General features: G+C 44.4%; 2 protein-coding genes across 5 annotated transcripts in view; both read right to left on the bottom strand.

Moving 5' to 3' along the window:
• Positions 1 to 704: 704 nt before the first annotated feature.
• On the bottom strand, positions 705 to 8717 carry slc22a31 (solute carrier family 22 member 31). 2 transcript variants are annotated; one of them, XM_028956586.1, is made up of 9 exons: positions 7907 to 8717; positions 6094 to 6197; positions 5781 to 5935; positions 4214 to 4382; positions 3990 to 4135; positions 3116 to 3224; positions 2798 to 3012; positions 2054 to 2165; positions 705 to 1927 (listed from the first exon to the last, which is right to left on the bottom strand). In XM_028956586.1, the coding sequence occupies exons 1-9, from the start codon at positions 8279 to 8281 to the stop codon at positions 1579 to 1581; spliced, it is 1734 nt and encodes a 577-aa protein (XP_028812419.1). In that variant the 5' UTR covers positions 8282 to 8717; the 3' UTR covers positions 705 to 1578. The 2 variants fall into 2 exon arrangements, with proteins under 2 accessions (XP_028812419.1, XP_028812420.1); XM_028956587.1 differs by having other exon boundaries at positions 2054 to 2129.
• Positions 8718 to 15564: 6847 nt separating this feature from the next.
• The window catches only part of ankrd11 (ankyrin repeat domain 11), a 65695-nt gene continuing 53761 nt past the window's right edge, over positions 15565 to 27498 (bottom strand). For 2 of the 3 annotated variants that reach the window (XM_028956757.1, XM_028956759.1), the window contains 9 exons: positions 25199 to 25372; positions 24347 to 24547; positions 24095 to 24237; positions 23862 to 24009; positions 16881 to 23719; positions 16654 to 16752; positions 16394 to 16537; positions 16145 to 16237; positions 15565 to 16049 (listed from right to left, as the gene is read on the bottom strand). In XM_028956757.1, the coding sequence (XP_028812590.1) occupies positions 15864 to 16049; positions 16145 to 16237; positions 16394 to 16537; positions 16654 to 16752; positions 16881 to 23719; positions 23862 to 24009; positions 24095 to 24237; positions 24347 to 24547; positions 25199 to 25372 (8027 nt within the window). In that variant the 3' untranslated portion in view covers positions 15565 to 15863. Of the gene's footprint in view, positions 16050 to 16144; positions 16238 to 16393; positions 16538 to 16653; positions 16753 to 16880; positions 23720 to 23861; positions 24010 to 24094; positions 24238 to 24346; positions 24548 to 25198; positions 25373 to 27498 lie in introns of those variants that run through there. The other variant, XM_028956760.1, reaches the window with a different exon arrangement.

Genomic DNA, 27498 nt, shown 5'->3' with positions numbered 1-27498 from the left:
CCCTACCAAAGCATGGTTCTGTGTTTTGCCTCTAAAGATTATGTGCAGAATGAGAAGTGATGCAGCCCCCATCAAAATTACGGACAAGGTTACCTATAGGTCAATTTTAATGTGTGTCTCCGTAGGGAGGGGAGTGGCAGTGCTGTCATACTGCGTGGATGAAAAAAAAATCTAGATGAAATTAAATTATGTAAATTGTGAAGGAATCATTATCATCTTCATGAGCTATGGGTAGGGCTCCTCTTAAAGCACTGCATAACTAGTAAGGGAATGAAATCCTGACCTCTGCAGAGAGACGCACTATAGCACTCAGTGACACAACGAAAAGTGTCCTCTGCATTTAACCATCACCCTTGGTGAGCAGTCGGCAGCCATGAAAGTAGGGCCCGGGAAGCGGTGCTTTGCTCAAGGCGACCTTGGTTGGACCTTGGCGGTTTGCAACTTGAATTACGAGTCCATCTCCTTACCGGCTAGGTCACACCTGCCAACACTTCTACTCCATTAATGTTGCCTGTAAAAAATGTTTAAATGGGCATGTGCTCATCTTGTGTAGTACTTACCTTTATTCCCTGTTTTTATTGTATTTGATGGTTTATCTAGTGCTCTGGGGGTGTGAAATCTCACATCTCCACTGTCCAGTTGTGTGAGTGTAACCATTAACAAATCTGAAATAATAATTTTAAACATAATAACAAGCTTTGGTCTTACACAGGTCACACTTTTATTTAGAACACATTTACGTTGAATTTCACTTTACATGAAAAATTACTGAAAAAAAGGTTGTTCTTCACTCATCATGAACACCTAGAGAATCCATTCAAAACACTTGAAACATAGCAGTAAAAAAAAAAAAATCTGTCCCGTTTTGCTATTTGGCCAAGGTAGCTGACCTCCATTTCATGACTTCGTCATCTTGACACGAGGAACTTTGAGTTTAAAGGGCGTCATCTTCAATCACAGCCTGTGAGATTTGTTCTGTGTGCTGATCAGGTCATTTCATTTCAAATATTCACTCATTCAGAATAATAATGCAGTACTCTATAACATCTGAATTTAAATGAAACTGTGCTAGTTCCTTGTGGTCCTTATGAGGTCCTTGTTCTGTCTCAGCAACAACATGCCTGGACTAGGTAGGCCAGTCATTGTTCCACAACTGGGCTGAGAACCACTGCTCATATCCTGACTGGTGCCAACATTCATCTGACACATCCTTCTCCTGCCTGACTGTGAAAACAGAGTCAACCAAATCAGTCACGTGACAAACAGCCTGAACAGGAACATCAGATTCAAAGCACCAATGAACAGAGATGCAGACCAACAGACCAACGAGTTCAACATTTATTCTGCCCATCTCCCCATCAGGCAGTGAACATTGCAAAACAGTGGTTTCTCATCTTTATCCAAGGACACCAGGGATATTTGTAACAGTAACATGATGTCAAGCTACCAGTCCACACACAACGCAGCAGGTTGGCTGAAGATCCAGTACAGGCAGGTGACATCGGCTGGGGGAAGTGGCATAGCTCAGAAAAGGGCGGCAATTGTGTGTTTGGTTCTCAGAGGCGGGGCTGGTCCAGGCTAAAAAGGCAACGCGTCCTTCTTAATCACTTTCTTGGTGGCGCTGAGGAGTCGTGCGTAGCTGTCGGGGTTGTAGCTGGAGGCTGGCGCAAGCAGGGGCAGGTTGTCACGGTCCTGGCGAGACGGGAAGAGCGGCGGGCGCCGCCGGCTCTCCCCGTCCTCCAGCGAGTCGGGCAGGGCCTTGCGCTTCGTCTCAGGCAGCAGCATGACGCACAGCACCGACAGCACAGCGAAGGAGGCGAACACCACGTGGTGCAGGAAGTAGCCACCGTTGTTCTGAAGCTCCATCAGCGAAGAGGCTGCCATGCCCACACAGCCTGCTGCCAGGACCAGCCCAAGAGAACCGCCACTGGGGAACAGGACGGGGAAAGTTGTGTTAATTCTACACGGTCGTGTTCATGTGTTAATATACAGTAAACATAAAATAGCAGATATTTCATATTAAATGACACAGACTACACATCTTTTTCCTTACCGGACCACCGTAGGCAGAACCTCACTGGCAAAGAAAACACTGAGTATGGCCAGGGCCTGGGATGAAAGGAGACCCACTAGTGACAAGAGTAGAACCACAACCCCATGCAGATCTGAGAAGAATTTACATTGTCAAATCTTTCAATCGGGGAGAAAAAAACTAAAAATCAATCCACCAAATTAAAGACGAGGAACGTTTTTCCCCCAACAAACATGACGAAAAGCATCACTACTAGTCACACCTGACAGAACCTGGAAATACTGTTTAATGACATCAAAGGAAATACTGTTTAACTGTTAAACATTCCTTACGCCATTTTATCAGACGCCATTATAATCAGTATTTAGGGGGACAGTCCCCCTGGAGACACTCAGGGTTAAGTGTCTTCCTCAGGGACACAATGGTAGTAAGTGGACTCCATCTCTTCCATTTGTTTAATTCAGAAAGGCCTCTGAAAGTCACTAGAATCATTTAAAATGAGGTCACTGTTGTCTTGGGTTCAAGCCATAGAACATGTGACCATAGCCAGACACTTTAGTCTGGAGAATGGAGTAGAACAAGCTACATCTCAGCATTCCTTCACATCTGTACAATACAAGATTACAAGAACTTTAAATAATTAGTTGCATTTATTATTATAAGTTCTTATGTGGCAGTGATTTCCATGCCTGTACGGGGTGGGACTGGAGGGGGGAGTAGAGCTGGATGGTGGCCGGTGACAGGATTCAGTGTTGTGTCACTCACACTGCATGAGGGCCAGCAGTAGCAGGGATGACAGGCCAGTGATGATGGCACACAGCAGCAGGATGCCACGCCGACCGACCCGGTCCACACTGAGGCAAAGCAGCATGTATGCCAGCGCCCCCATGAGGACACGCAGGAAATAACTGAAATAAAAGTGGGGAGAGAAGATGTGCAGGTTGCGAGTGAAGCAGTACTGAATGCCAGTGCCGATAAACCTGAGGATGGGAGGAGCGGGACAGAGAAGAAGAAAAGAAAATGTTAAATATCGATGGACATGCCAGTGCATCATCACAACATGTAGAATCTACAAGCGCTCACAGCGTGAAGCCCAGGATGAGGCAGTTCCTCCAGATGACACGGGTGTGGCGCAGCTCCAGCACACTGTGGTAATGTGGGACTGTCACTTCAGCGTATGCCACGTCCATCTCTGCAAGAAAAAAGCACAATCAAACAAATGGAAATAAAGAGGAGAACCTCCAAGCCACAGACAAGCAACATTCCTATCCTCCTGACCACACTAACCTGACATGGAATCCAGGAGGTCAGCTGACCAGGCCGATTCTGATCTAATAAAACTAAATTCTGCTTCATGAAGGAACAGGAACAGGGGTCTGTTGTAACAGCACTCAGGTCAGTAAGAGGCTGTATCCCAGTGATTTTTAATAATTAACATAATCAGGGAAAGGGTCACTAATTCTTTCCGTAGATCCTTCTGAAAGTCAAAGTGACTTGTAGCACACGAAAAGCTTCACCAATGCTATATGGGCGTTTAACACACCGTTTAAGTTTAATTACGTTTTTTTTGTTACATAAGAGTCTATTTCACCTGTATCTGTGTGTTTCATATGTGTGTGTGCATCCTTTTCACCTGTATCTAAGTGATCGTTTCATATCTGTGTGTGTGTGTGAGTTTTCAATAGTATAAATGCATGCTTTTCAGTTTCACATGTGTCTGTGTGACAAAAGTCTGAAATATTTTCTAAATGGCCCCTCATAGAAATGTGTCCTCTGCATTTAACCCATCACCTTGGTGAGCAGTGGGCAGCCATGAAAAGCGCCTGGGGAGCAGTGTGAACCTCAGTGGCACCTTGATGGTTCTGGGTTTAGAACCTGCAACCTTATGGTTCCTTTCCCGCCACTGCCCCCTTATGTGGTTCCACCTGCGTGTGGCTGGTCAGCAGGGTGGGAATACCTGAGAGTAGAGTTTCAGCAGGAAACCGCTCATCCCTCAGGGGGACGCCGTTCTTCACAGAAAATGTCTGCAAGCACTTCTTGGCCGCTGGGATTTGCTCTGTGGCCAGGAGCCATCGAGGCGACTCCGGAAACAGGGAGTCACAGCTAAGAGATCGAATCCACACTGATGAATTTCTCTCCTCTACAATGACCTGCTCTTCAGACAAAAGGATGGAATCTCACCACATGTAGGAAGCCAATAGCAGCAGTGGTAAAGTGGCCACTGCCTGGAGGACTGGCCAATCGCCGCAGAGCACCGCCAGTCCCGGCAACAGCAGCTCCGCGAAGATGGCAAAGTAGCCGCTGACCATAGACACCAGGAGGCGGTGAGAGGGGTCACAGATCTCCAGACCTTGTGGTTTCAGATGCAAACACAATGATTTTATGAAATTACATTTCTGGTCATATTTTAACTGAACATGTTGAATTTTTGCACACTGGTTTGCAGCACTGACTACAGGGTTCTAATTAATAATAAGACGATATGTTTAATGCTTAAAGAATCGTTTTAGGAAAGCAGGAGGTTAGACTGGCCAGCACGCTGACCAGTGGCGCAGTGTTGTGTGGACTGGGTATTGTCAAAGACAATACTTTCCATTCCAGTTCCGGAACAATAACACCCAGTACATTCGGTGTTAAATCAGGGAGTAGATTTCTCAGTCTGTAACAGCGCAACTCAACACATTTTGGTTATAATGCAGAAGAAACATGAATGTTTCATTATGTCATGATGATGTGCTAAAGGGCTTTACACAGAACACTTTTTTTTCCTTTTCTTATATATAAAAATCTCCTGTAATACACATTTTAAAAATTTATTTTACATTTATATTTAATTGTTACTGTTTTCTTTCCTTGTTATTGTTGCACTGTTCCAATAAGTCTAATTCCTCTAGTTTTTAGAACATCTGAGACAGACTGGAACCAAATCAGCTGTGTGACAGGATGGAATATCAATTATTTTGGACTGTTGTTGCACTGAAATCTGGACCTTCATGGGCTGGGGTCTCCCTCACACACACACGCACACACACAGGAAACCTCATTTCCCACTGCTTCGCTCCATCCTGTCATTGTTAAAGCTGAAATGCGACTCTCGGAGCAGCTGTGTGTGTGACTGTTCTCTCACCAATCTGCGGTACCACCCACCAACTGACCTCTGAACACAGAGAGGGAGAAGGGAGGAGGACAGGCTGCTGTGTTGTGTGTGTGATTGACAGAAGTTTAACAAAATAAAATAGAAAGTGAATGATCATTTCTGGTGAATCAGCTACACGATGTCACATAAGAATGAGAGGAAGTGTTGACAAGAAAACAGCACACATACACACATGACAAAGGAAAATGGAATGCGTGAGCACACACACACACACACACTCGCCCAGTATCTGGAGTACAGACCCAAACTAGTTCTGGTGAGCAGTGAGCAGTTTATTTAAAGAGCTGTCAACAGTACATGGCATTTTTATTCATACAGGCCTACGGTTTTATTCGAGAGAGTTATTCATAACTCAATTCTATACTAGTCCTAAAATCCTAAAACTAGTAATGTCATTTTGTGGAATTTACTTCCCTCCTCAAATTCCCAAACTTCTCTGACCTGGCTCGATATTAATTCACTTTTTATTTATTAAGCTTGTAGACAACTACTCTAGGTACACAATAGTTGGTACATAAATACACACAACTTGTGTAAATACACACTAGGTACACACAACCGGGTGAAAAACATAGTGCAGCTCAGACTCACGGTTGATGTAGGAGGACAGGAAGACACCAGCCAGCATCACGCCCTGAGAGAGGCGGAGCAGCAGGAAGACTGCGGGGCTGCTGGAGAGACACACGGCCACGCCCAACACACCTGAGAGTGACAGTGACAACAGCAGGGCCCTGCGCCGGCCCATCCTGCAAACACACGCCAGTCATGACATCACGCGGGGAAAATCAAGAACTAAAGACAATCCGGACAGAGAGTAGGAGAGGGAGGGAAAGAAACACACACACACACACACACACACACACACACACACCTTCCTAAAACACACTAACACAAAGCAGCTCACCAATCGCAGGCGGATCCCAGCAGGACATAACCCAGGATCCAACCACTCATAAAGCAGACATGCTGCAGCGGGATCTTCCAGTAGTTTCCACACACCAGATTCCACTACACACACACACACACACACACACACAGACAAAAATGTATCAAAATTCTCACAAATTAACATCTGGTTTAAAGCAGAAAACAATGGGCGTAAGTTTTCTTACACAGAGGGACCTTCATACAAGATGCATGTTGGGGGCCGTTTGGCCCCTGATTCACAAAGTGTGACTTTAAACGGTCAAATTCAATTAGAGCCACATGACATCTAATCTCTCCAGATTCCAGAAGGTTCTCGAAGTCTCAAATTGTGCACATCCGCTTGCATATTTAGAGCCGTTTGTGATAAATTCCCAGATGGATGCTGGAATTTCTGGAGGTGGGACATCGGCTCTGGAAGATTCCTGTGAATCCATGCCGGGCTGGCTGAGGGTCGAGGCAGAACAGGTCACCTTGAGAACCATTCAATTGCCGTACAATCACAGTTTGCGTCTTTGAGTGCACTACTAAACGATGAAACATCTACCAACTACAGCAAGCCATTCGAAATCACTCTGTTTAGGCAGTCTGAAAGCTGAGTCATGGCAACTGGACTTTCTTTCCTTCACGTAGAGACGTTTCATTCTGCATCCACAGAACTTTGTCAATCTGAGGGAAGTTGGCTTGTGCCCACAAATGTATCCTCCAGGTTGGTTTCACCTCACTCCTGCCTTACATTTTTTTACGGCATTTATCCAGAATGACTTATCCAGAGCGACTCACAAACAGTATTTACAGGGACAGTCCCCCCGGAGACACTCAGGGTTAAGTGTCTTGCTCAGTGACACAATGGTAGTAAGTGGGATTTGAACCTGGGTCTTCTGGTTCATGGGTGAGTGTGTTACCCACTAGGCTACTACCACCCTGAATAGGCTTGTTAAGTGAAACAAAGGCAGGGGAGGTGGGTGGATGGATGGATGGATGGATGGATGGATGGATGGATGTGACAGCCTGCCCTGGCAGTACGTCGTTCAATGTGGCCAACCTGGTGGACGTGTGAATTGGGCGTGATTTTTTGGGGGGGGGTGGATGAAAGGGCAGCTAAATAGGTTCATCCATCCCAACAAAAAAATCTGGTCCAATTCACACGTCCACCAGGTTGCCATGTCCAGTTGCCATGTGTCAACTTTCAGACAAATTCACCTGGATGACTGAGAATCTCTCTGGGGGCAGTTAATCACAGAATGCTGTTCTCAGAAACATCAGTTTGGTTTTAGTTTATGTGCTTTTTAGTATTTTAAAGAACGTGAGCCAGGGCTGATGCATGAGGACCAGACGCCACCTCCCTTAAACGTTTCTACCTCCAGAAAGAAGTCCAACTTTTCACACACACATTACGCAGCCACAACGAGAACCATGTACAGGGTGGGCCATTTATATGGATACACCTTAATAAAATGGGAATGGTTGGTGATATTAACGTCCTGTTTGTGGCACATTAATATATGTGAGGGGGCAAACTTTTCAAGATGGGTGGTGACCATAGTGGCCATTCTGAAGTCCTCCATTGGATCCAACGTATGTTTTTTCAATAGGAAGAGGGTCATGTGACATCAATTTTATTGGTAATTTCACAGGAAAAACAATGGTGTGCCAGGTTTTAACGTAACTTTATTCTTTCTGGAGTTATTTACAAGTTTCTTATAGAATGTGTTCAATGTCACCAACCATTCCCATTTTGTTAAGGTGCCTCCATATAAATGGCCCACCCTGTAGAAGCGAGCGGCTCTCACCTCCGTGACGAAGTTGCTCCGCAGCCCGGCCGGCTTGCCGAACTCCCAGCCGCGGGTGCAGGGCACCGGCCACCGGCGGGTGGCGTTGCCGCGCGGGTAGCGGTACAGCTCGCAGCGGCTGAGGCCGGAGCCCGCGGTCCAGGGGATGGACAGGTTGAGGTAGTCCTGGCGGGACAGGTTCCCCAGCAGCAGCGCCGGCGGCAGCAGGTCCGGGTCCGGCGCGCAGTGGTACGACTCCGGGACGAGCGTGTAGAAGACGCCGCAGAGCAGGTTCAGCGCCACCGCGAAGGTGGGGACGCAGCTGCACACGGTCACCAGGCGGCTGTAGGCGCCGTAGCCGCCGACCTGCGGGTAAAGCCTGGAGTCGAAGTCCATGCCGGTGGCGACGGCCTGGAAGGCGGAACTGCGGCTCCTGGCTTCTCCTGGAACGAATCTGATCACCAAAACCAGGGTTCCACACCTTCATCGACGTTCTGAGCGACGGGATGCTCACAATCAGGGTTTTAGTAAGAGGTCACATGACGCAGATCATAGAAGTGAACGAACTTCTCTCCTCCTGAGCCGATAAACACATTTTACTTTCTTTACACCTTTACCGACGCGATCCATTCCTCACCAGCCATTTACAACACCAACCATGGCTGGACGGGAGTCATTTTAATCGTCTACCAACAATTAGGACACTTCGACACGACCTGGAGCTTTTGAACCGTAGGCATGGCATCGATCCTCTTCATATTCTGATATGCTTCTGTCCAGAAAAGCACAGGGAGGAGAACGTGTGGCTGAGAGAAGCGAGCTGCATTCCAGTCTCCAGTGGACGCAAACTGAACATCCTGTTCCCTGCTCTGTGCTCATTAACGTGAGATAAGGAATCCATGCTCAACAAGATTCTGCCGGTTTCTGTATACAATGGTATACAGATCTACCACACACCCCTACAGTAGAGGCCAAAAGTTTGGACACACCTTCTCATTCATTGTGTTTTCTTTATTTTCATGACCATTTACATTGGTAGATTCTCACTGAAGGCATCAAAACTATGAATGAAAACATGTGGAGTTATGTACTTAACAAAAAGTGGAGACCTGGACTCCACAGTCACCGGACCTGAACCCAATCCAGATGGTTTGGGGTGAGTTGGACTGCAGGTGCTAAACACCTCTGGGAACTCCTTCAAGACTGTTGGAAAAGCATTTCAGGTGACGACCTCTTGAAGAGAGAATGCCAAGAGTGTACAAAGCAGTAACCAGAGCAAAGAAACTAGAATATAAAACATGTTTTCAGTTATTTCACCTTTTTTTGTTAAGTGCATAACTCCACATGTGTTCATTCATAGTTTTGATGCCTTCAGTGAGAATCTACCAATGTAAATGGTCATGAAAATAAGAAAACATATTGAATGAGAAGGTGTGTCCAAACCTTTGGCCTGTACTGTATACAGATTATAGAAAACGTCGGCAATGTCAAATTTGAACCTCTCATTCTCTGTGGCCTTTATTGAAGAATTCATTGTGTAGTCTGCCACACAGGGAACCAGATGATGATCAAAATGCACCCGAGTTTACGTTACCCGGGCAACCAGCAGGATGTTCTGATTGGTGAGGTTTTGAGATGAAGTATCCCTTATCGGACATTCCCTGACCAGGCAGTATAATAACAATAAATTCAGTTTTATTTATACTGCACTTTACATTGAACCAAAAATCTCAAAGTGCATATAAACAAAAAGAAACAGCATTTTGATTGGATACAGCGTTTAAAATACAACATTAGCAAAAATTACCTAAATGAAAATGTTTTCAGGCTTTTCCACCTCCTGTGGAGCCCTCGGATGTGGAGGCAGGGCTGGAGAAGGCCCTGTTCCCAGTGGTGCGCGGACGTGTCCCAGGAGGGTGGAGAAGGTGGGCGCGTGAGCGGCAGTTCCATGCCGACATTGAAACGTCATCAGGGAGATCCTGGCACGGTGGCTCGCGTTTCCTCACTCCCAACAGGGTCCTGGCCACGTTGTTCTGAACACACTGAAGTTTTTGAGTGTTCTTGTCAGGGATTCTGAGGTGGAAATAGAAATTTTTGCAAATGTGACTTGATGTGAAGTTGTGGATCAAAAATAACACCAAGGTTGGTGACTGTTTTAGAGAGGGAGATGTTCTGACCGGAGAAAGATAATTTGGTGGGGAGGGCCAATTTACTTTACTTTGCAGACGCTTTTATCCAAAGCGACTTACAAGAGGAAGACACCAGCAATTCTCATTCGGTTTCCATAGATTGTGAGTTACAAAACTAAGAGCCCTGATAAGTTCTAACTTGTCAGGAAAAGAACATGCTCGGGAACTAAGTGCTAGACGATTTTATTTTTTTTTTAAAAAGGGAGTTTTTAGTCTAATTTCATTTGCAGATCTGAGAGGGCGTGCAGGAGTGTAGCTAGCTAGTAGTGTGTTGATATAATTTACGGCCCTGTAGGCGAACATCAAGGATTTGAACTCAATGCGAGCAGCTACCCGGGAGCCAGTGTAGAGAGGTGAGAAGAGGCGTGGCATGGGTGTGTTTCGGCTGGTTGAAGATGAGGCGGGCTGCCATATTTTGGAGTGGATCATCTGGAGTGGTTTTATGGTGACTGCAGAGACTCCAGCCAGGAGAGAGTTACAGTAGTCGAGTTTGGAGATGACCATTGCCTGGACGAGGAGCTGCGTAGCCTGTTGTGAAAGAAAAGGCCGAATCTTGCGAATGTTGTAGAGAGTGAACCTGCAGGATCTGGAGATCGCAGCAACGTGATGGTTGAAACTCAGTTTGTCGTCAATCCAATTTGAAGCTGTTTAGATGTAAGAAATTACGCTCTATCCATGCCTTTAGGGTGGTAGTATTTTAGTGATGTAAGGCACTCGCCCATGAACCAAAAGACCCAGGTTCAAATCCCACTCTGGATAAGGGCGTCTGATATAGGTGGTAACTGTAAATGTTAACCTGGACGGTTACATATAGAGTTCTGTTTATGTTCACTGTATTCCCTGTGGTTTGGAATGTTACAAGACCAGCGGAACGCTCCCATGGAGAACCGGGTGAGGAACAAAAACACCAGACGACCAGATGAACTGCCACAGCAGCTCAGTGGTCCTCACGATGGCCCGATTATCCACTGATCTGAGATCTGTGGGACTGTACCCAGTCAGGGGAGGTGTTTGGAGACTTTTACCCTGTCAGTGAATGGCTAGTTATTCCTAACGCTGCTTCATTATAGCCAGTACCAGTAAGCCAGAGTCAGCGGCTAATGGCAGTGTGATGCGTGACTACGTGAATCACGCTTCGCCACCACTTCTGAAGGCCACCAAGTCCAGCGGTGTGACATGCAGGAGAGAAGGGAGACTATATTGACCAATGCAGCAAATCAAGATTCATATGAATAATACTCTGATCGGCCATCCATATATCGAGTAGATCCCGTTTGCTGCCAAAACAGCCCTGAACCATTGAGGTTTAGACTCCATTAGATATCTGAAGGTAAGCTGTGGTATCTGCCACAAAGCAGTCAAAAGATCTTTTTAGACTTGTTGGAAGGGACTTTCTCACACATGGACTGAATTTGGAGAGCAGGTCAACACCTCATACCTTCCTTGAAGGTTTTTTTGCATGGTAGCAGGGAGTATTATCCTGCTGAAGGAGGGCACCGCCATCAGTGAATGCAGTTTGCATGAAGGTGTGTACTTGGTTACATTAATTACATTAACCCAGCAAAGTATTGAGCGGAATCCCACAATGCATCCTTTCGCCAGCCTGTTTTTTTCAGTGGACAGGATGGGACTTAATACTTTGATCCTGATGTCAAATTATGCAGTCCAGTTTTTAACTGCAGCATGAGCCATGCAACTGAAGCTCTTCTGCCCCCTACTGTCAGGGAATCAGCAGTTGTTGCATAACCTAAAAAAATGTAATTCAACAATAAAATGATTGTTTATAGTAATGGCACATTTATGCAAAATATAATTTTAATATTTACTTTCAACTCTTACGATGGGAACAGTGACTGATCGAAATGTATGTATGAAACTCTGGGCATCATATAAAACAGACAAAAAACCAACAGCAGACCAAGAACATATTTCAAAAATTTATTTACGAACATAATCTCTGAGGAACAACAGCAGTTCTCACGCTCTCTGTACATGCAACTGTAGAAAATAACAATTTGAATTTATAATCTTTTTTTTTTTTCAATTTTTTTTTTTAATTGCAGGAAAATCAACACAGCTAGAGGTGAAAGTACTGGATCTTTTGACAGCACTGATGACTCAACACCATCGTCCCCCAAAACCCACCCCATAGCTGCTCTAACAATATGTACACAAGTCAACTACATTGTACAAAAAAAATAAAAATAAAATAAAATAAAAATGACATTGTTACATCATTGGCCACGAGCGCCCTGCCTCGCTGCTTCTGCTGCTGGAACCCCACATTCTAAGCAACTTCAGACTAAATACAAAGAGGGTGCAAAATATCCTGGGAGATTATTTACAGTTATGTACATATATGTCTCGATCACACATTACACGAGGAAAATTTACACCGCAGAGACCTTCGACTCAAACATACCACAGGTTTCAGAAAGATAATAAATAGGTTATGTCACCATTTTTAAGAGTAGTATCCATGCTTTTATTAATAATTTTCCATTCATTAACAGCTACTGTTTTTTAGGTAAATACAGGGGCAAAGGCTTGAAATTGTGATTAAATATGTAAATCTGTAATACATAATGAAGATGTGTCTAAATAGCAGAGGTAACGTGTTGTGGATTGAGAGGTCACATGTCTAGCTGGGTCCTGGGTCAGTGGCTTGATCAATATGTGAAAACCATTTTACATTTCCAATGTATTTATACACTAAAAAGTTCTATATGTCTTTATTATTTTTTTGACTAAAGAAAAAACCTGATCATTTGAAAGAACATTTAAAAATGCTATTCACCTTGGGAGCACCTCCCATAGTGTGCAGGTTCACCCACAGCGAGTATATATTATATAGAATTTATTTTCCAGTATGGAGACCGCAGCATTGAATCACTGTTTGGATACGAATTAATGAGAAAAGAGAGCAGAATAAAATCTTGTGTGTGGACACAATGCTAGTATATAATGATGTTTCAGTATAAGGATCAGAATTTCAAGCCTTTTTCTAGGTAAGGGAGCAGAATCCAGAAACAGAGAGATTCAGAAGAAAAATGCAGAAACCATCTTGTAAACATTAGTGAGCAGGGGGTCGTAGATTCGGTTTACATTCTGTTCAGTGATTAACATGCCACTGTAACTTATACTTTAAGAATGGATTTAAAAGTGCAGGGAAAACACAACAGTCAACAGTAAATATACTGATCTAAATCACACTGACGTTCTGACCAGAAAAAAAATGAATGTAAAACAATGATCAATCAAAACGAGAACTTGGAACATGAATCTGTATGATTCAACGATTTTTTTTTTGGTCTGTTTGCCGATGTTCTCTAGCACACTTGACATAAAACACACACACACACACACACACACACACACACACACACACACACACACACACACAAAGACCAGGGCGCTGCAGCACAGTTGCAACCAGACTAAAGTAGCATATAAAGCACAAATAAATCTCACGCTACACAAAGGGGAGAAAAAAAAAAAAAAAACCTTCACCACAAAATTATTGTGAAAAAAGCACACAACACTACAAAACAGGCAGCTGACATGAGTCAAATATTCCAAACAGCCCCAGGACGGGGGAAAAAACAAACAAAAAAAAAAGACCAGGAAGAACTCATAAGCCAATAACCTTTTACACATAAGAAACAAAAACAGACATTAAGTTTTTGGTTTGGTGGTGGTGGTAGGGGGGTGGGGGTGTCATTGCCTTTCAAATAACACCAATCCAACACAACAAAACGTAATCCACCACACGCTGAACAGTGGCCAGCACGGAACCAGCTCCTCTCCACTGTCCAAATGGCTGAAATCAACATTAACATAATGTAATGTAATGTGATCCGAGTGATATATAATATTATTTTCCCACTTGGGCAAGGGGGATAAAGCAAAGTTAAAAATGAAAATGGTAACTGCTGATAAATTAGGTTAAGAAATATTAACCCTGATGGATCTACATAAACATGGCCGGGTGACTAGTATAAAGGTGTGAAATATTGAAATTGAACATACACAGGAACCCAAAAGCGGATGAAAACAGTTGCGAAGTGTCAGTTTAGGGACAGGACGGGACTGATATAGTGAAAGATGAATCAAAAAGCAACGCACTGGTCACATTTCTGATGAAAAATTAAATCTGAGTGTAATGTTCCTGCTGCGGCATTCATAAGACCAGCTGGACTGTTATGTTTTTTTTTTTTTGACTTGTGCAGTGTCTGAAGAAATCAAAATGTGGTTTTATTTTCAAAAGGCATTTTCTTGGTTTTTATTTGTTTTCCCAAAGATAGATCCTTGTACAATAAAGCAATGAATAACATACCCTCTACTGTGGCTAAAGTATTTCTGGAACACACTGCTACATCTGAAGACTGTGTTGTGTATGGGACAATACAGCCATGCTTCTGGGGTTAAATGTGGACACTTCTGATTCTGAACCTCTCAACACGGGCCTACACAATACTGACCATGTGTACATTTCTTGGCCCAATCGAATGGGTGTGGGGAGTGCTGCCCGAAAGTGAACTGTACATACAAAGATAATTTTTATTCATTTATTTTTACACTTATTTGTGATGTTACAGTACATCATTTATTTACATCTGTGCAGTAATGTGTGGCAAAATAAATTATCTAGAAGGCAGCGAGAATACATTGGTTAACGAATATAAAAACTGTACATCATTTACGGAATACATTTTTTTTTGATTTCTTGTTTTTTTTCTCCATTAAACTAAAGTTGGCTCTGTAGTGTTTTCAAGTCACGTCCTCAGATAGAGAAACAATAAAATGCCCAAGTAAAGAAAGACCCAAAAAAAAAAAAAAAGAAAAAAAAAAAAAAACACTAAAACGCTATCTTTTCATTTTCTGTAGTCTTCACCTCTTGATTCACAACATTCTTTTATTTTCAACATGTCCTTGTGAGCAGGTGCAGCACGGGTGGAAGTGCAGTTTACCGGTCGGCATTCAGGAGCTGAAGATGGTGGAGGAATGAGCTTCTGGGACTCTTTGGGTCTCATGCTGGCAGTCAGTGTCTTCGCCTGCGTTGCTGAAAGTCAAGTCAGGACTGCGCCTGCTGATAGTACAGCTGACCTCACCACCTGGCCCATGGCTTTTACAGCTCTCCTCGGCTGTGCTCCATGGTTTTTACAGGCTTGTGTTCTCCCAGCGTAGGGGAGTCTGAGGGTGAACAAGCCCTCTTTTTCTCCGATCAAAAAAAAAACTGCACTCCGTATCTTTACCCCCCCTTATTTCCCAGGCCAGTCCATGTGAGCCCTGGAGTTTTAAGACCTCCTCTCCTGAGGGGGATCTGATGCAAACTGGGTTTCGGGTCTAGGGTATAAGGTTCCTGTGAAACTTTGCCCCTGAAAGATTTCATGTTTAAAAAAAAAAAAAAAAAAAAAAAAAAAAAAGAATAAAAAAAAAAAAAAATCCTACCAGGTCACCCAATTCTCTTGACCCCAGAGCCAAGGGGGGAGCAGGTAGATCAACTCTGACGCAGTCACGTTGCTGTTTGAACATCCCACACAAAAAGCCTTAAAAACTGGATGAAAGTGCAAGTTGTATGTTTCCCCCGGTTAAAAAGATACTTCCTGTTTCTTGTGGGGAAAAATCGTTTTGACTCCACTTATTTCAAACAATACGCATCTCTTTTCCCCTCAAAAGGAACGTCTTCTTCCACCTGGCTAGCCCTTATCATGTGCTCTGTCTGATGTCTCTTTCAACGGGTAAAGACAGAAAGAACGCATGATCAGCATTCTGAACGTGTCTTCCTGTCACGCAGGCAGCAGCACAAAGTCGTCATTGACGTCCACCATTGGCACGTAGAACGAGGGCACCTCGTTGACACACAGGGACTTGTGTCCGGCCGGGTCCAGCTCCTGCACTTTGAGCTGCCACTCCATCCGCTGCACAGCATTCAAGGCAGCGGCCTCATGCTGCTGCCGCATCAGCAGACAGGTCTGCGGGGACGAGGAGGAGGGTGGCGAATCAGAATCGAACAAGGAAATACACATTCAGTACAACACTTTCGTTTTCTTCCAGTCGAGACTCTCACCTTCATGCGGTCGTACTTGTCGTCCACATCTTGGATCCAGGAGATAAACTGGCGAGCATTGAAACGGTCTCTCACGGACTTGTTCTCATCCCCCTGACATGACAAAAAGCAGTGTAATAACGGTCAAATTAAGAAAAACACGTAGGCTCGGGTGGAACATTTGAGGCTCTAGCTGGTGTGTGTACTTGCCCGGGCACGCTGTGCTACACAGTGTAACGAGTCATGCTGGCAAAGGTTGCCCGGTCTCACCTGGCTCTCAGATGGCATGTTGTACACCTCAGAGTCCAGCAGCATGGTGCAAGCACTGAACGGGACAGCCTGGTTGGCTATTGTTCTTGCTGCCCTGCAATGCACGCGCAGCACTTCCTGTTCACAGGAAACGATAAGCTTCTCCTGGGAAGGAAAGAAAGGCGCGTGAAGGCGGTTTCAAATCGAAGGTTGTGTGTGCCGCATTCTGACCAAGCCGCTTCAGTGTAGGAGGGCGAGGTACAAGGACGGCACAGGCTTACCCGCTCTATGCTGTGCTGCAGTCTGAGCTTCCCCCTCACAGCTTCCTGCTGTCTGAAGAGCTCCTTGAGAGGTTCTGTCAGAGATGGGGGCGGAGCGATCTACAAGGGAGGAAGACATTGTCACCATACAATAACTGCCCAAAAAACCCCACAAAGCTTTATACACGTCTGGTTTTCTGGCGACATATCTTCTCTGCACCATGGGAGAAACGAGAGTCAGTACGTACAACTGGGATGTGAAGCTTGCTCAGAGGCTTGCCATCCAGAAGGTAGGAGCCGGTGTACGTCACATACTCTGCGTAACACTGCGGGGCCTGTGGTGTGATGTAGCACAAGATCTTCCTTTTCTCCTCAATCTTCTTGCGGATTTGCAGGTACTCAAAGTATGGATTGGAGCGGTCACTGTGGTAGGGCTCGATGTCATCCAGCTTGATGGCATTGACAATGACTGCCAGAGTCTGCTGGATCATCTCACGCGTTTGCTGCATTGCGGTGTTGACCAGCTGAACCTGGACCTGCTGCTGGCCTGATCGGGGGAACTTTCTCTTGCGTGGGTGCTGCGTCTGGGCGTCTTCTTCTTCCACCAGCCGACTTTTACTCTTGGTGACAAGCGCAGGAGTCGTTGGTGTGGAGCTTGGAGGAGTTGAGGTGATCAGTGGGTCCTTCTCCACAGCAAAAGCTACAGGAGAGGGAGACAAGCTAGTGGTCATGGCAACAGATGCGGTGACTGTGGAGAAGGTGGACGAGGGCACAGTGCTAACAGGGTTCTGTTTGCTCTGGTTAGCCAGCATCTGGGCTCGGTTTCGAGTCATCCTTGGGGCAATCTCCTCCACCTTCTTGGCAATTTCAGGTGGAGGTGTTAGGGTCACACACAGTTTAGTTGACACATCTGGAGCCTCAGTCACTTGCACTGTCTTAGGTACTGTGGCAAGGGCTAGAACTGGACCCACATGATGTGGACTGCCAGGTGCATTCACGGTCAGCAAGGGAACCGGGCTGCTCTGCTCTGGCTTCAAATCCAGACACTGAGGTGTGACAACGGAGAACGAGATTTCAGCAGACAATTCCTTCTGAGTCTGATCATTTTCATGATCAGTGGCAGGAAATGCCACATTGCAATCACTTTCGTCCCTTTCACTCAAAATTGCCTGGTCAATGTGAGTTAACTCTTTCATGAAGGCACCTTCCTGCATGATTTCAGGTGCCATTTCAAGCTCTGGTCTGTAATCACTATCCTGAGAGGACTGAGGTGGTTCCTTAGAAGGTTCAGGTGGGATGTGAGCAGGAGAACATGGTACTTTGTCCAGCTTAGGCAAATCCACTTCCACTGGTTCCACTAGTTCCTCTGTAGGCTCAGCGTTTTTCATCAGACCTACATGATGTTTCTGTTGAGCTGCGACCATGTCGGTCACCTCTGGCTCTTGTATCTCCTTCTCCTGGAATGGCAGGTCTGGTAGTGAGAAGGGACTGAGCGCCTCAAGCTCACCAACATCAGCAGAAAATGGATCAGCCCAAGGCACAACGGGTGGATGGCTTGCTGCATTTACTATGCTGCTCTCAGCCGTGAAGCTAAGAGACTCCACTGGGTTCTCTTGAGTTACACATGGAGCCTCTGAGTTCAAGTTACTTTCCTCCATGGTGGTTTTGCAGTTGAAGTAGCTTTCCAGATTTGTTGTAGACGAGACCACAAAATTAGTTTCAGTCTCTCTTGGATCTGGTACAGGCCTTTCTGGAGACAGAAGATCTTCTTCCATAACTTTTGGCTCCTCAAATTCAGAATCAGGGACCAGAGATGAGCTGTAGGACCTTGAGTAATATGGAGGAGACATGGAATGGTGATGCATCTCAGCATCTGAATGATGAAAAGGGCTACTAATCTTTGACACAGCAGTCTCTAGTTCAGCATAAGATGTCTGTGGAGATTTCATTAGAATCCCAGAATCCCAACATGCGTTTTCTATCTGACTAACAGCCGGCTGGGTGGGTGAGACAAGAAGCACCACTGCATCTCGATGATCTGGAGATTGTTCCCAGGTCTTTTTCAGAGGCTCCTCAATCCCAAGAGAGTAGGTGAGATTGTCCTGGGGTTGACCATCTGCCTCAGTGATATGACTATTTTCTGTGGCATCCTCTTCTTCCTCTTCCTCAATCTCTTCCAGATCCTCCTCCTCCTCCTCCTCTTCCTCCTCCTGTACCCCAGTAGCAGGTTGTATGTAGTCACTGTTACAAACTGGTTCAGAGTGTAAATGGGGTAGTTCACTTTGACGAGTCTCTGTGATATCATCAATTTCCATGGGCGGCAGGGCGGCAGGAGCAGGTGTCGGGGGTGCAGCAATGTCCAGGCAAGGCTCCTGAGAATCAGGTCTGTGTACTGGAGTGGAGGGCTTTATCAGGTAGTTCTTGTAAATGCTCTCTGCACCATGCCCGTCAGCACTGGATGTGGTGGTTTCTTCCTGAATGTGTTGCGACACATCGTGAGTAGGGGACAGCATTCCCATTGGAGAGAAGTAAGGTGGGGTGAGGCAGTCAAGTCCAAGCTTGTCTTCTGGGGCATGAGAGGCTGAAGACTCAAACTCAGAGGCTCCTGTAACAATTGGATGCTGGAGGAACTTGTCTGCTTCAACTTTAAACTCATCTTCCAATGGTCTCCGCACCTCAGAGGGTGCTGAGCGACTTACGGTCGGCAGCTGATTCTTTGCTGGGGTCAAGCAAGTGCCCTCTGGGAAGCTGTGTGATGTATTTGAGTACCGGTCAAAGAACGATGGGGAGCATGCTGACTGATTTGGACCGTCGTCAAACATCAGGTCAGGATAATCCTCAGCACTACAGGACGGAGTACGTGGAGTCTGCATCACCTCCTCATAGCTGGGACATGAGATCACAGAGGTAGGAGTTGGAACCCCAGTTGGCCTGTTCTGGTCTGGCCTGGGCGAAGCAGGAAGATTTTCCTTCATCTGATGACCAGCCAGCCAATCTTTTGAGCTCTGACTGTCCAAGGGTTGTGATTTCCTGTCAGGAGACATGATTTGAGTAGGGACAACCTCTTTTAGTTTCTTGTCTTTCAATGCAGATTCCAGAGAGGCTGACTTTTTAGATGACAGCTCACGATTCTTCCTCAGCTCTTCACTGGTCTTGTTTTTGTCTTTGAATTTAGGATCTCCTGAGCGGTGTCTGAGTTTCTCCATCTGCTTCATCCTCTCTTTGTGCTTCTTGTGACGCTCTTCAATCTCCAGATCCTTCAAACTAAGCATTTTGCCAAAACTTGTTAACCTGCGATCTCCATCAACAAGGAGCTTTTCACGAGGACGGTTGTCTTTCTTAACAGCATCTTTAGGTGGATTGAGTTTATCGTCATCTTTGGTCTTATTCTTGACATAGTCAGTTCTGTTATCCTTGTCCATCTCCCGGTTTCGGTCTTTACTTTTTGCATCATACTTTGGACTGTCCTCTTTAGACTTTTCCTTCAAATTGGTGACCTGTGGGCTTTCTTTCAATCCAGATTTTAGATCTTCCTTTGCATGTTTAAATGAGCCAAAGGCATCAGTGTACTTATGCTTGTCCTCTTTCACCTTTTCTTTATGTTTCTCTTTTTTCTTTTTGTCTTTCATTTTTTCACTGGGAATGATCGCAGCCACCTTGTCCTTTTCTGCCTTCTTAGACATCTCCTTTTCAAACTCCAGAGTCTTATCAAAGTCATCTTCTCCATCAGTCTTAGAGCCATAGGGAAAGGTGTATGGATCAGCCTCCAAGGGCATGGACTCCTTCTCGAAGGGCAAGCTTTCTCTGCGACAATAGGACTCACGAATTTCCTCAGACTTCTCCCTTTTATCTGCTCTGTCCTTTTTGACTTTGTCTTTCTCTTTCTCGTGGCTCTTTTTAGATGATGAGGAAGAATGTCTGAGGCGCTCTTTCTCTCTGAACTTGTCCTGTGGATTTGAAATGGACAAGGAGTCTCTTTTCTCTTCAGAAATGTCTGTCAAGCTTATGTTTGATTGGTCAAAGCTGTTCAACATGGGCTCGTGACCTCTGTCAGTGAAACTGTCAGATGAGATCTCACTGTTTTTGTCAATGGAGTCATCTTTATAGTCATTCATGGCCTCTTCCTCCAGCTTTTCTAACAACGATTTTTCATTTTCACCACTGCTTTTAGATGATTTTCGGTCCTTCAGGTGATCTTGTTTATCTTTGTATTTGTTCTTACTTTTCTCATCACTTGCATCCCTCTTGTCCAAAAGCTTTTGTCTGTTCTTCTTTTCTTGATTAGAGTCCACAGAAACTCTATCCTTGCGTTCCTTATGTTTTGATTCTGATGAGTCTTTGTCTTTCTTGTGTTTTTCTATGGAGCCCTTTCTCTCTTTCCCTGCATCAAATGAAGCCTTGTCTTTTTTCTTCTCCTTATGATCTTTTTCTTTCTGTTTGTCCATGAAGTGCTGCTTCGTCTCAGCAGAAAAAGAATCATTTAATTTAGCCACGCCTCCAGTGTAGTTATCATCATCCTCACTTTCATCTGTAAAGATGTCTTCAATCTTGTACCATCTCTTTTCTGGCTTGCGCTCTTCTTTCTTTGGCTCAAGGAAGTCCTTGTCCCGGTCCACATATTTGTCCTGGAAGGTCTTTTCTTTCTTGTCTTTGCTCTGTTCTGAAGAAAGTTTACGCTCCTTCTCTTTACTGTGGGACTCTTTATGTTTGTCTTTACTGCTATCCTTCTTATCCTTTGAGCTCCGGTCCATGTCTTTTTCTTTGAACATCTTCTCCATGGAAATCCTCTCGGCCTTATCCTTCTCTAGGTCCAGGCCACGGTCCTTAGGTTTATCCTTGTGTTTATCCCCTTTACATTTATCTTTCTTGTCCTGGCCATCTCCTTTCTTGTCTTTCCCAGAGTGGTTCCTCTCCCTTGGGTCTCCTTTGCCAGTGATTTCATTCTCTGATTTGTCTTTGAAAAAACTCTCAGCTCCACTCTCGTCTCTTGTCGAGTCCTGTTTCATTTTGATGTCTTTCCTTTCTTTAGTGAATTCATATGAATCTTTCCTGTCTCGGCTGTTGTCTATTAGCTCCTTTTCTTTCTTCTCTTTGACTAGCTCAGTAGACTCCTTTCTTTTCTTTTCCGAATAACCAGAGTTCAGTTTCTGTTTGTCCACCCAGTCTCTCTTCTTCTCACTGGTCTTTTCTGATGACTCCTTCTTCTTGGAACTGGTTTCTTTCTCTGAGCGTTTGTCCCCGTGTTCAGACTTCTTTTCTTTGATTTTGTTTTCTTTCTTTCGCTCTTTGCTTTCTTCTTTCACAGTCTCCACAGTCAGCTTGACAGAATTAGTCTTGTACTCTTTGATTGGAGTGTCCCAACTGTCATCTCCATCTCCATAGAGGGAGTCTGAGGAAAGGTCTGACTGCCATCGGTCATGAGGGTCATCTGAGATACTGAGCTTGGTGTCCTCTAAGAAATTGTTCTTAATGTCAAAGTCTTCATAATCAGGCTCCTCCTTTAGCACCTTGTCTTTCTTTGACTTTTCTTTTTCTTCTTTTACATTTTTCTCCTTCTCCGATTTGAAATGTTTCTCTTCTTTTTGGTCACACTTTTTCTCAAATTTGAAAGATTTGTCCTTAGACTTTTTCTTTTTCTCATCTTTATGGGTTTTCTGCTTTTCCTCCTTTGACTTCTCTTTGTCCTTGATGCCTTTGTCTTTTTCAGATTTGAAAGTTTTGTCTCGCTCATCTTTGCTTAATTTCTCCTTGGTGGACTCTTTTGTCTTCTTATTCTTGTCCTCTTTTGACACTCTTGTTACCTCTTTTAATTCCTTTTCCTCTACTTTAATTTTTGATAGTCTTTCATCTTTCTTAAAATCTTTGTCGTGTTTAGAAATCTTCACTTTGTTTTCTAACTGGGTCTCTGTATCAACAATGAGGGATTTCTGTCGCGAATCTTCAAAATCAAAGGAAAAACTCTTGACAAATTTATCACTCATGGACTGATTTAGAACCAGACTCGTCACCTTCTCCTTGCTTTTATGTTTGTGTTTCACTTTATGCTTTTTCAACACCTTGCCATCTTTATCTGTTTTGGAGACCATTACCTCTGTGCTCGAGTTCTTATAGAAGTCAGAGTTCTTTTTATCCAACGTGCTAGTGTGCACCGCATTGTTTTTCTTTTTGTTGTCCTGCATTTTCTTTTTTCCCTGCTTCAAAGACTCAACACTGGAGTCCTCTGAGGAATAGTCAGACTCACTCGACAGCCGGTCTCTGACTGAGTCTGAAAGTGAACTGACATCAGACCACGCCGGTGAAGACACTGTTTTCCAGCCATCGGTCCGCCACTGCTTTGGATGCTGCTCTGCCAGAGACTGAGTCAGCTTCTGTGAACTTAGGCTCCCATGTAAGGAAGAAGAGGAAGAGGCTGAGAGAGAGCTGAAAACAGATGGCTCTTTAAGGTTCAGAGCACTAGTCTCTTTTACACAGTTCGAGCTTTTCATGGAGCCCTTATCATCCTCACTCTCCAAATCCCCCGATTCAGAGGTACAGAACTTATCGTTAACTTTGCCAAAGCGCACCTCCTTGCCTGTATTGTTTTTAGTCTCCTTCTTCCGCTTTTTCTTGACTTTACTCTTTTCTTTAAGCTGTTTGGAGCTTAATGTGACTGAGTCTCTGCTCTTGGCATTAGTGGAAGGTGCAGGCTGCCGAGGCGTGGGAGCGAAACACAAAGTCCGTTCATCCTCATCGGAACTGTTGCTGTCTGACAGGATGCGACGCAGAGTCTTCTTTGGTGTCAATGAGTTGCTTTTGGAATAGGTTTTCACCTCCATCTTGGGTATTGAGATGAAACTGTTGGCCTTGTTAACCGTGTCCTTACGGAAATCTTTCTTGAGCAGGTGCTTGTCGTCCAGAGGTGGGATTCGTTCTTCCTCGTCGTCCTCATCAAATTCATACTCATCCTTGACTGGTGTAGTTGTAGCCTTGGGTGGGTCGAGGGTCTTCCCTTTCAGCTTCAAGCCTTTCTCAAACTCTGAGTCTGTGTTATTGCCATCAACAGAGCTTGATGGGGCAAAAGACGGGGCATCCTCCTCCTCTGACGATTCTGTCGACAAAGATAAAATGAAATGAATTCTTTGCACAGATGAGTCTAGTGACAGTTAAGGTAAGATTATCAGTTTAAGATAATATTGATCAATGAATAATTGAATATCAATAATAAATTGAATATCAATAATAATACACACCAGAAGAGCTCTCTTCACTGGAGGTGTAAGTGCCTTTTCCTAGCAGTAGGTTGAGCATGGTTGGAGAGTTTGCCACCTTCAGTGGTGTTTCACCTCTTCTGTTGCTTTGACAAGGGTCACCACCATAACGCAACAGTAACTTAACCACCTTCAAGGCAAAGAACAATACGTTTAAATAGATTTACTACCCGCAGATCTAATTTCCAGACATTTACACAAATATCCGAACCTACCTTGAAGTGGCCATTGTTGGAGGCATCATGAAGTGGGGTGTCATCATCCAAACCCTTGGTATTGACCTCTGCTCCAGCGGCCAGAAGCTGCTTGGCTACTTCATAGTAACCACGGTTGCATGCTTCATGCAGTGCGGTCCACCCTGCAGAGGAACGGGTGTTAAGCTCTCGGGTGCAACTGCTCCAGTGGTCGACTGCTGACAATTACTAGTGATTCATACAGGATGCCATGGTGGTTGAGCTCTTGCTCACCTGCAAAGTCTTTTACATTCACATCCGCTCCCTCACTGATGAGCTCCTTGATGCGGCGAACTTCCCCCCGAATTGCAGCCCGGTGCAGCCGTGTCTCACCACGCTCGTTACGCTTGTTCACTTTGTCTTTGGTTTTTGAGGCAGAGTTTGGTGTTCCCTTCTGACCCAGACTGGACTGTGACTGGTGCTTTGGTGTGGTGTCTGCAAAAATGAGAGAAAAAGATTAATAATCCTGCCATTCTGAAATAAAGGAATTTATAACAGGCATACAGTCATCAACTAAACTGGAGAAAAAGAATGTAGAAAAGGGGTTAGGTGGTTGAAGGTTTAGGATTAATTGAATATATTTTGAGTAATGAAATTTGATCTGTAAAACAGTGACGTTATATGAGTGTTGTAGACTGGTTATTGGGTGTGTAAAGAAATCCCTCTCTTGTGCAGAAGGTGGCAGTAAAGAGTCACACTTCACATGCTGCTCCCTGTGCTCCTTTCATTACATTTACCGGATGGAGTTCAGCCTCTGACTACATCTATAATATACAGTTTATCTTGTGTATTTGGGTATTTCTCAAAAAGGTTTGAGGTGCAACAAGTGTGACAACTCCAGGGATAAATCAGACTAATGAGCATTGGGTTAATTCATTCATAACTTTTCTTTAAAAAGTTTTTAAATTGATCACGTTTTTAAATTTATCACATTGCTCCTGTAGACTGATGCTGTAAATGAGGGAAATTGCTGAACTTTAAGTGATGAAAAGTTGCAGACACTCCTCTCTTCTCTAACTCTCCTCTCAACCACAACACCCAGTGACACACACACACACACACACACACACACACACACACACACACCTGGACTGTTGACTGACTCCTCTGCAGTCATCTGCATGAGCAGAGCCACCTGCTGCCGCTCTGAGAGAGGGTACCCAACCCGGATCCCCGGCATGCCCATCCCGAATGGCAGGCCTGACTTCCTAGTGTTGGTGGACTCCTTTTTAATCCGCTTCCTCTCTGGACCTGTTTTTTCTGTAAAAAAAAAATTAAAAATGGTGAGACTACATACACCACACATACAAACACAAAACAATGCAGAAGATCAGAATATGTGATCTTTGTAACAAATAAAAAAAGCATGCAGTTTGTGTGAGTGGATACTGTTACTCTGTCGCAACCTTTCTGAAGGTCAATGGGAACCTAGATCTCCCAGGCGAATAACACCACCCCACATCCCACCTCCTCACACTGCCAGTAAACACAGAATTCAAGTACCAAGCATTCCCAGAGGCAGAAGGTGGTGAAGCACACTCCGGCCAGCCTAATTTGTCTATGCATGTGTGTGTGTGTGTGTGTGTGTGTGTGTGTGTGTGTGTGTGTGTGTGTGTGTGTGTGTCTTCCTTCCAGGGTGTGACTTGGCAGTGTGACAAAGATTACAAAATGGCTGGTGTTCCATTTCAGCGTGGCTGAGACAAGGTCACCACACACTGGCGAATCTCAGGACAAACGCAGCTGTTCTTCAAAGACACGCCCATCAATTATTTTAAGCATCTGGGTGTTAGCATATCTTCACCCACAATGCACCAGGGGGTGGCAAGAACAAAGGCAGCTATACTAAAATGATGTTCTAAGAGGACACCAAAAGAGACTAAATCTTTCTTGAAAACGTTTCCTATATTACACACATACAGGAAGCCCAAAAAAAAGAACAGAATAGGAAGTACTGCGCTCTCTCACAACATAGTTATTAGTTTCCAGCCAGCAAACAATTTCTAAGAGAAGGGAAAAAAGGAAAGATTCCAGTCATTTGGAACTCATTCCACAGACTGTTTTTCCATCGTCTCTGACTGATAAACTCTGCCTAACATCTGTAAATACTTACATTTAAATGTGGCTCCCTCAACCCCTCTGGTGTATACACACACACACACACACACACACACACACACATTTTTCACTCCAATTAAGCAGCAGACAGTTCCTGTGGTTGTGCTGAGTCCAGTATGAGAGCAGATCAGAGAGCAAAGCACCAAATACAAAAGTATTCCTAAATATAGCAACACTAACATGTGTGTGTTCATATAAGGTAGATACACTGATTCTTATTACATACAGAATTGTTTGCAATCTACAGCTCTCATTACTCCTAATATAATTCGTTCTTAGTACTACGAATTTAATTATTAAAAGTAGTAGTACAATATTATTAGTAAAAGTTATTCTTTGTTCATTCTAATGACTGCATGATTCATTCTGCAATTTTTCTACAGAATTATGTTCCTTCATAAATTCATCTCAGCAGGTTAAGTCATAAGGAGCAAATGATCTGAAGACCCCAACACGTATGGAATAATGAATGCAAAGCGCATCTGATGACTTAAAACACACGAATCAGCAAAGCTCCACCAACTCTCATTTTAAAATATACAAATTATGAGCCATATAAATAAAGCAACCAAAAAAAAAATGTTCTCTATGACATTGGTCAGTTTGCCATTTGTCTATCATGCATTGAATTATTATTATTATTATTATTATTATTTTTATTACTGCTGCTCATGAAATCATACAATTGAGTATGCATCATTCAGTAAAGCTACAAATGTTCTCCCAATCATGCAGCCTGATATGCACCTTATGTAAGAACCTGGCTCAGCATGTTGCAGATTCCCACTCACACCCACCACAAGCTCCGAACAACGTACACAATTCACAACAGGAATAGATGCTGCACTGATACCATGTTACTTCCTGTCCAAAATGGAAGGACACTGACCACTTTGCAGTTCATCTTTCACTGCATCTGCAAAGATCTTTGGTTGGAACAATTCTTACAGACGGACACACCCTTTCATCCACTTTATTCTAGAGTCTTTGTATGTGGGAGGCTAAAATACTAATATCAGGACACAGACATGGGAGTTCTGCTCATGAGTATGTGAGGGAGGCAGGCTGTGGTCTGGTGCAAAGTTTTCATAGGGACTGACAAACCAACATGAGACAAAGAGGAGGAGGAGGAGAACTGATACAACTGAGTAGAGATGAAAACCCAAACCCTGCTTCTACAGAGAAGAGCGGGGAAGGGCAGGAACTGGCTATGGTTGTGTCCCTCCCCCTCTATTACCATATCAATGACCTCTATGGCCATTGTCTGAGAG

The sequence above is a fragment of the Denticeps clupeoides genome, chromosome 16, assembly GCF_900700375.1.
Source record: "Denticeps clupeoides chromosome 16, fDenClu1.1, whole genome shotgun sequence".
Classification (NCBI taxonomy): domain Eukaryota; kingdom Metazoa; phylum Chordata; class Actinopteri; order Clupeiformes; family Denticipitidae; genus Denticeps; species Denticeps clupeoides.
This window is presented reverse-complemented; position numbering and strand designations above follow the sequence as displayed.

Excerpts from the sequence above, each read along its gene's own strand:
- slc22a31 (XM_028956586.1), bottom strand. The coding sequence starts at position 8,281 with ATGGACTTCGACTCCAGGCTTTACCCGCAGGTCGGCGGCTACGGCGCC. Across the intron at positions 6,198-7,906 it reads GGAGCAACTTCGTCACGGAG|TGGAATCTGGTGTGTGGAAA; the intron begins GTGAGAGCCGCT and ends GTGTGTGTGTAG. Across the intron at positions 4,383-5,780 it reads CCTGTCCTCCTACATCAACC|GTCTGGAGATCTGTGACCCC; the intron begins GTGAGTCTGAGC and ends TGAAACCACAAG.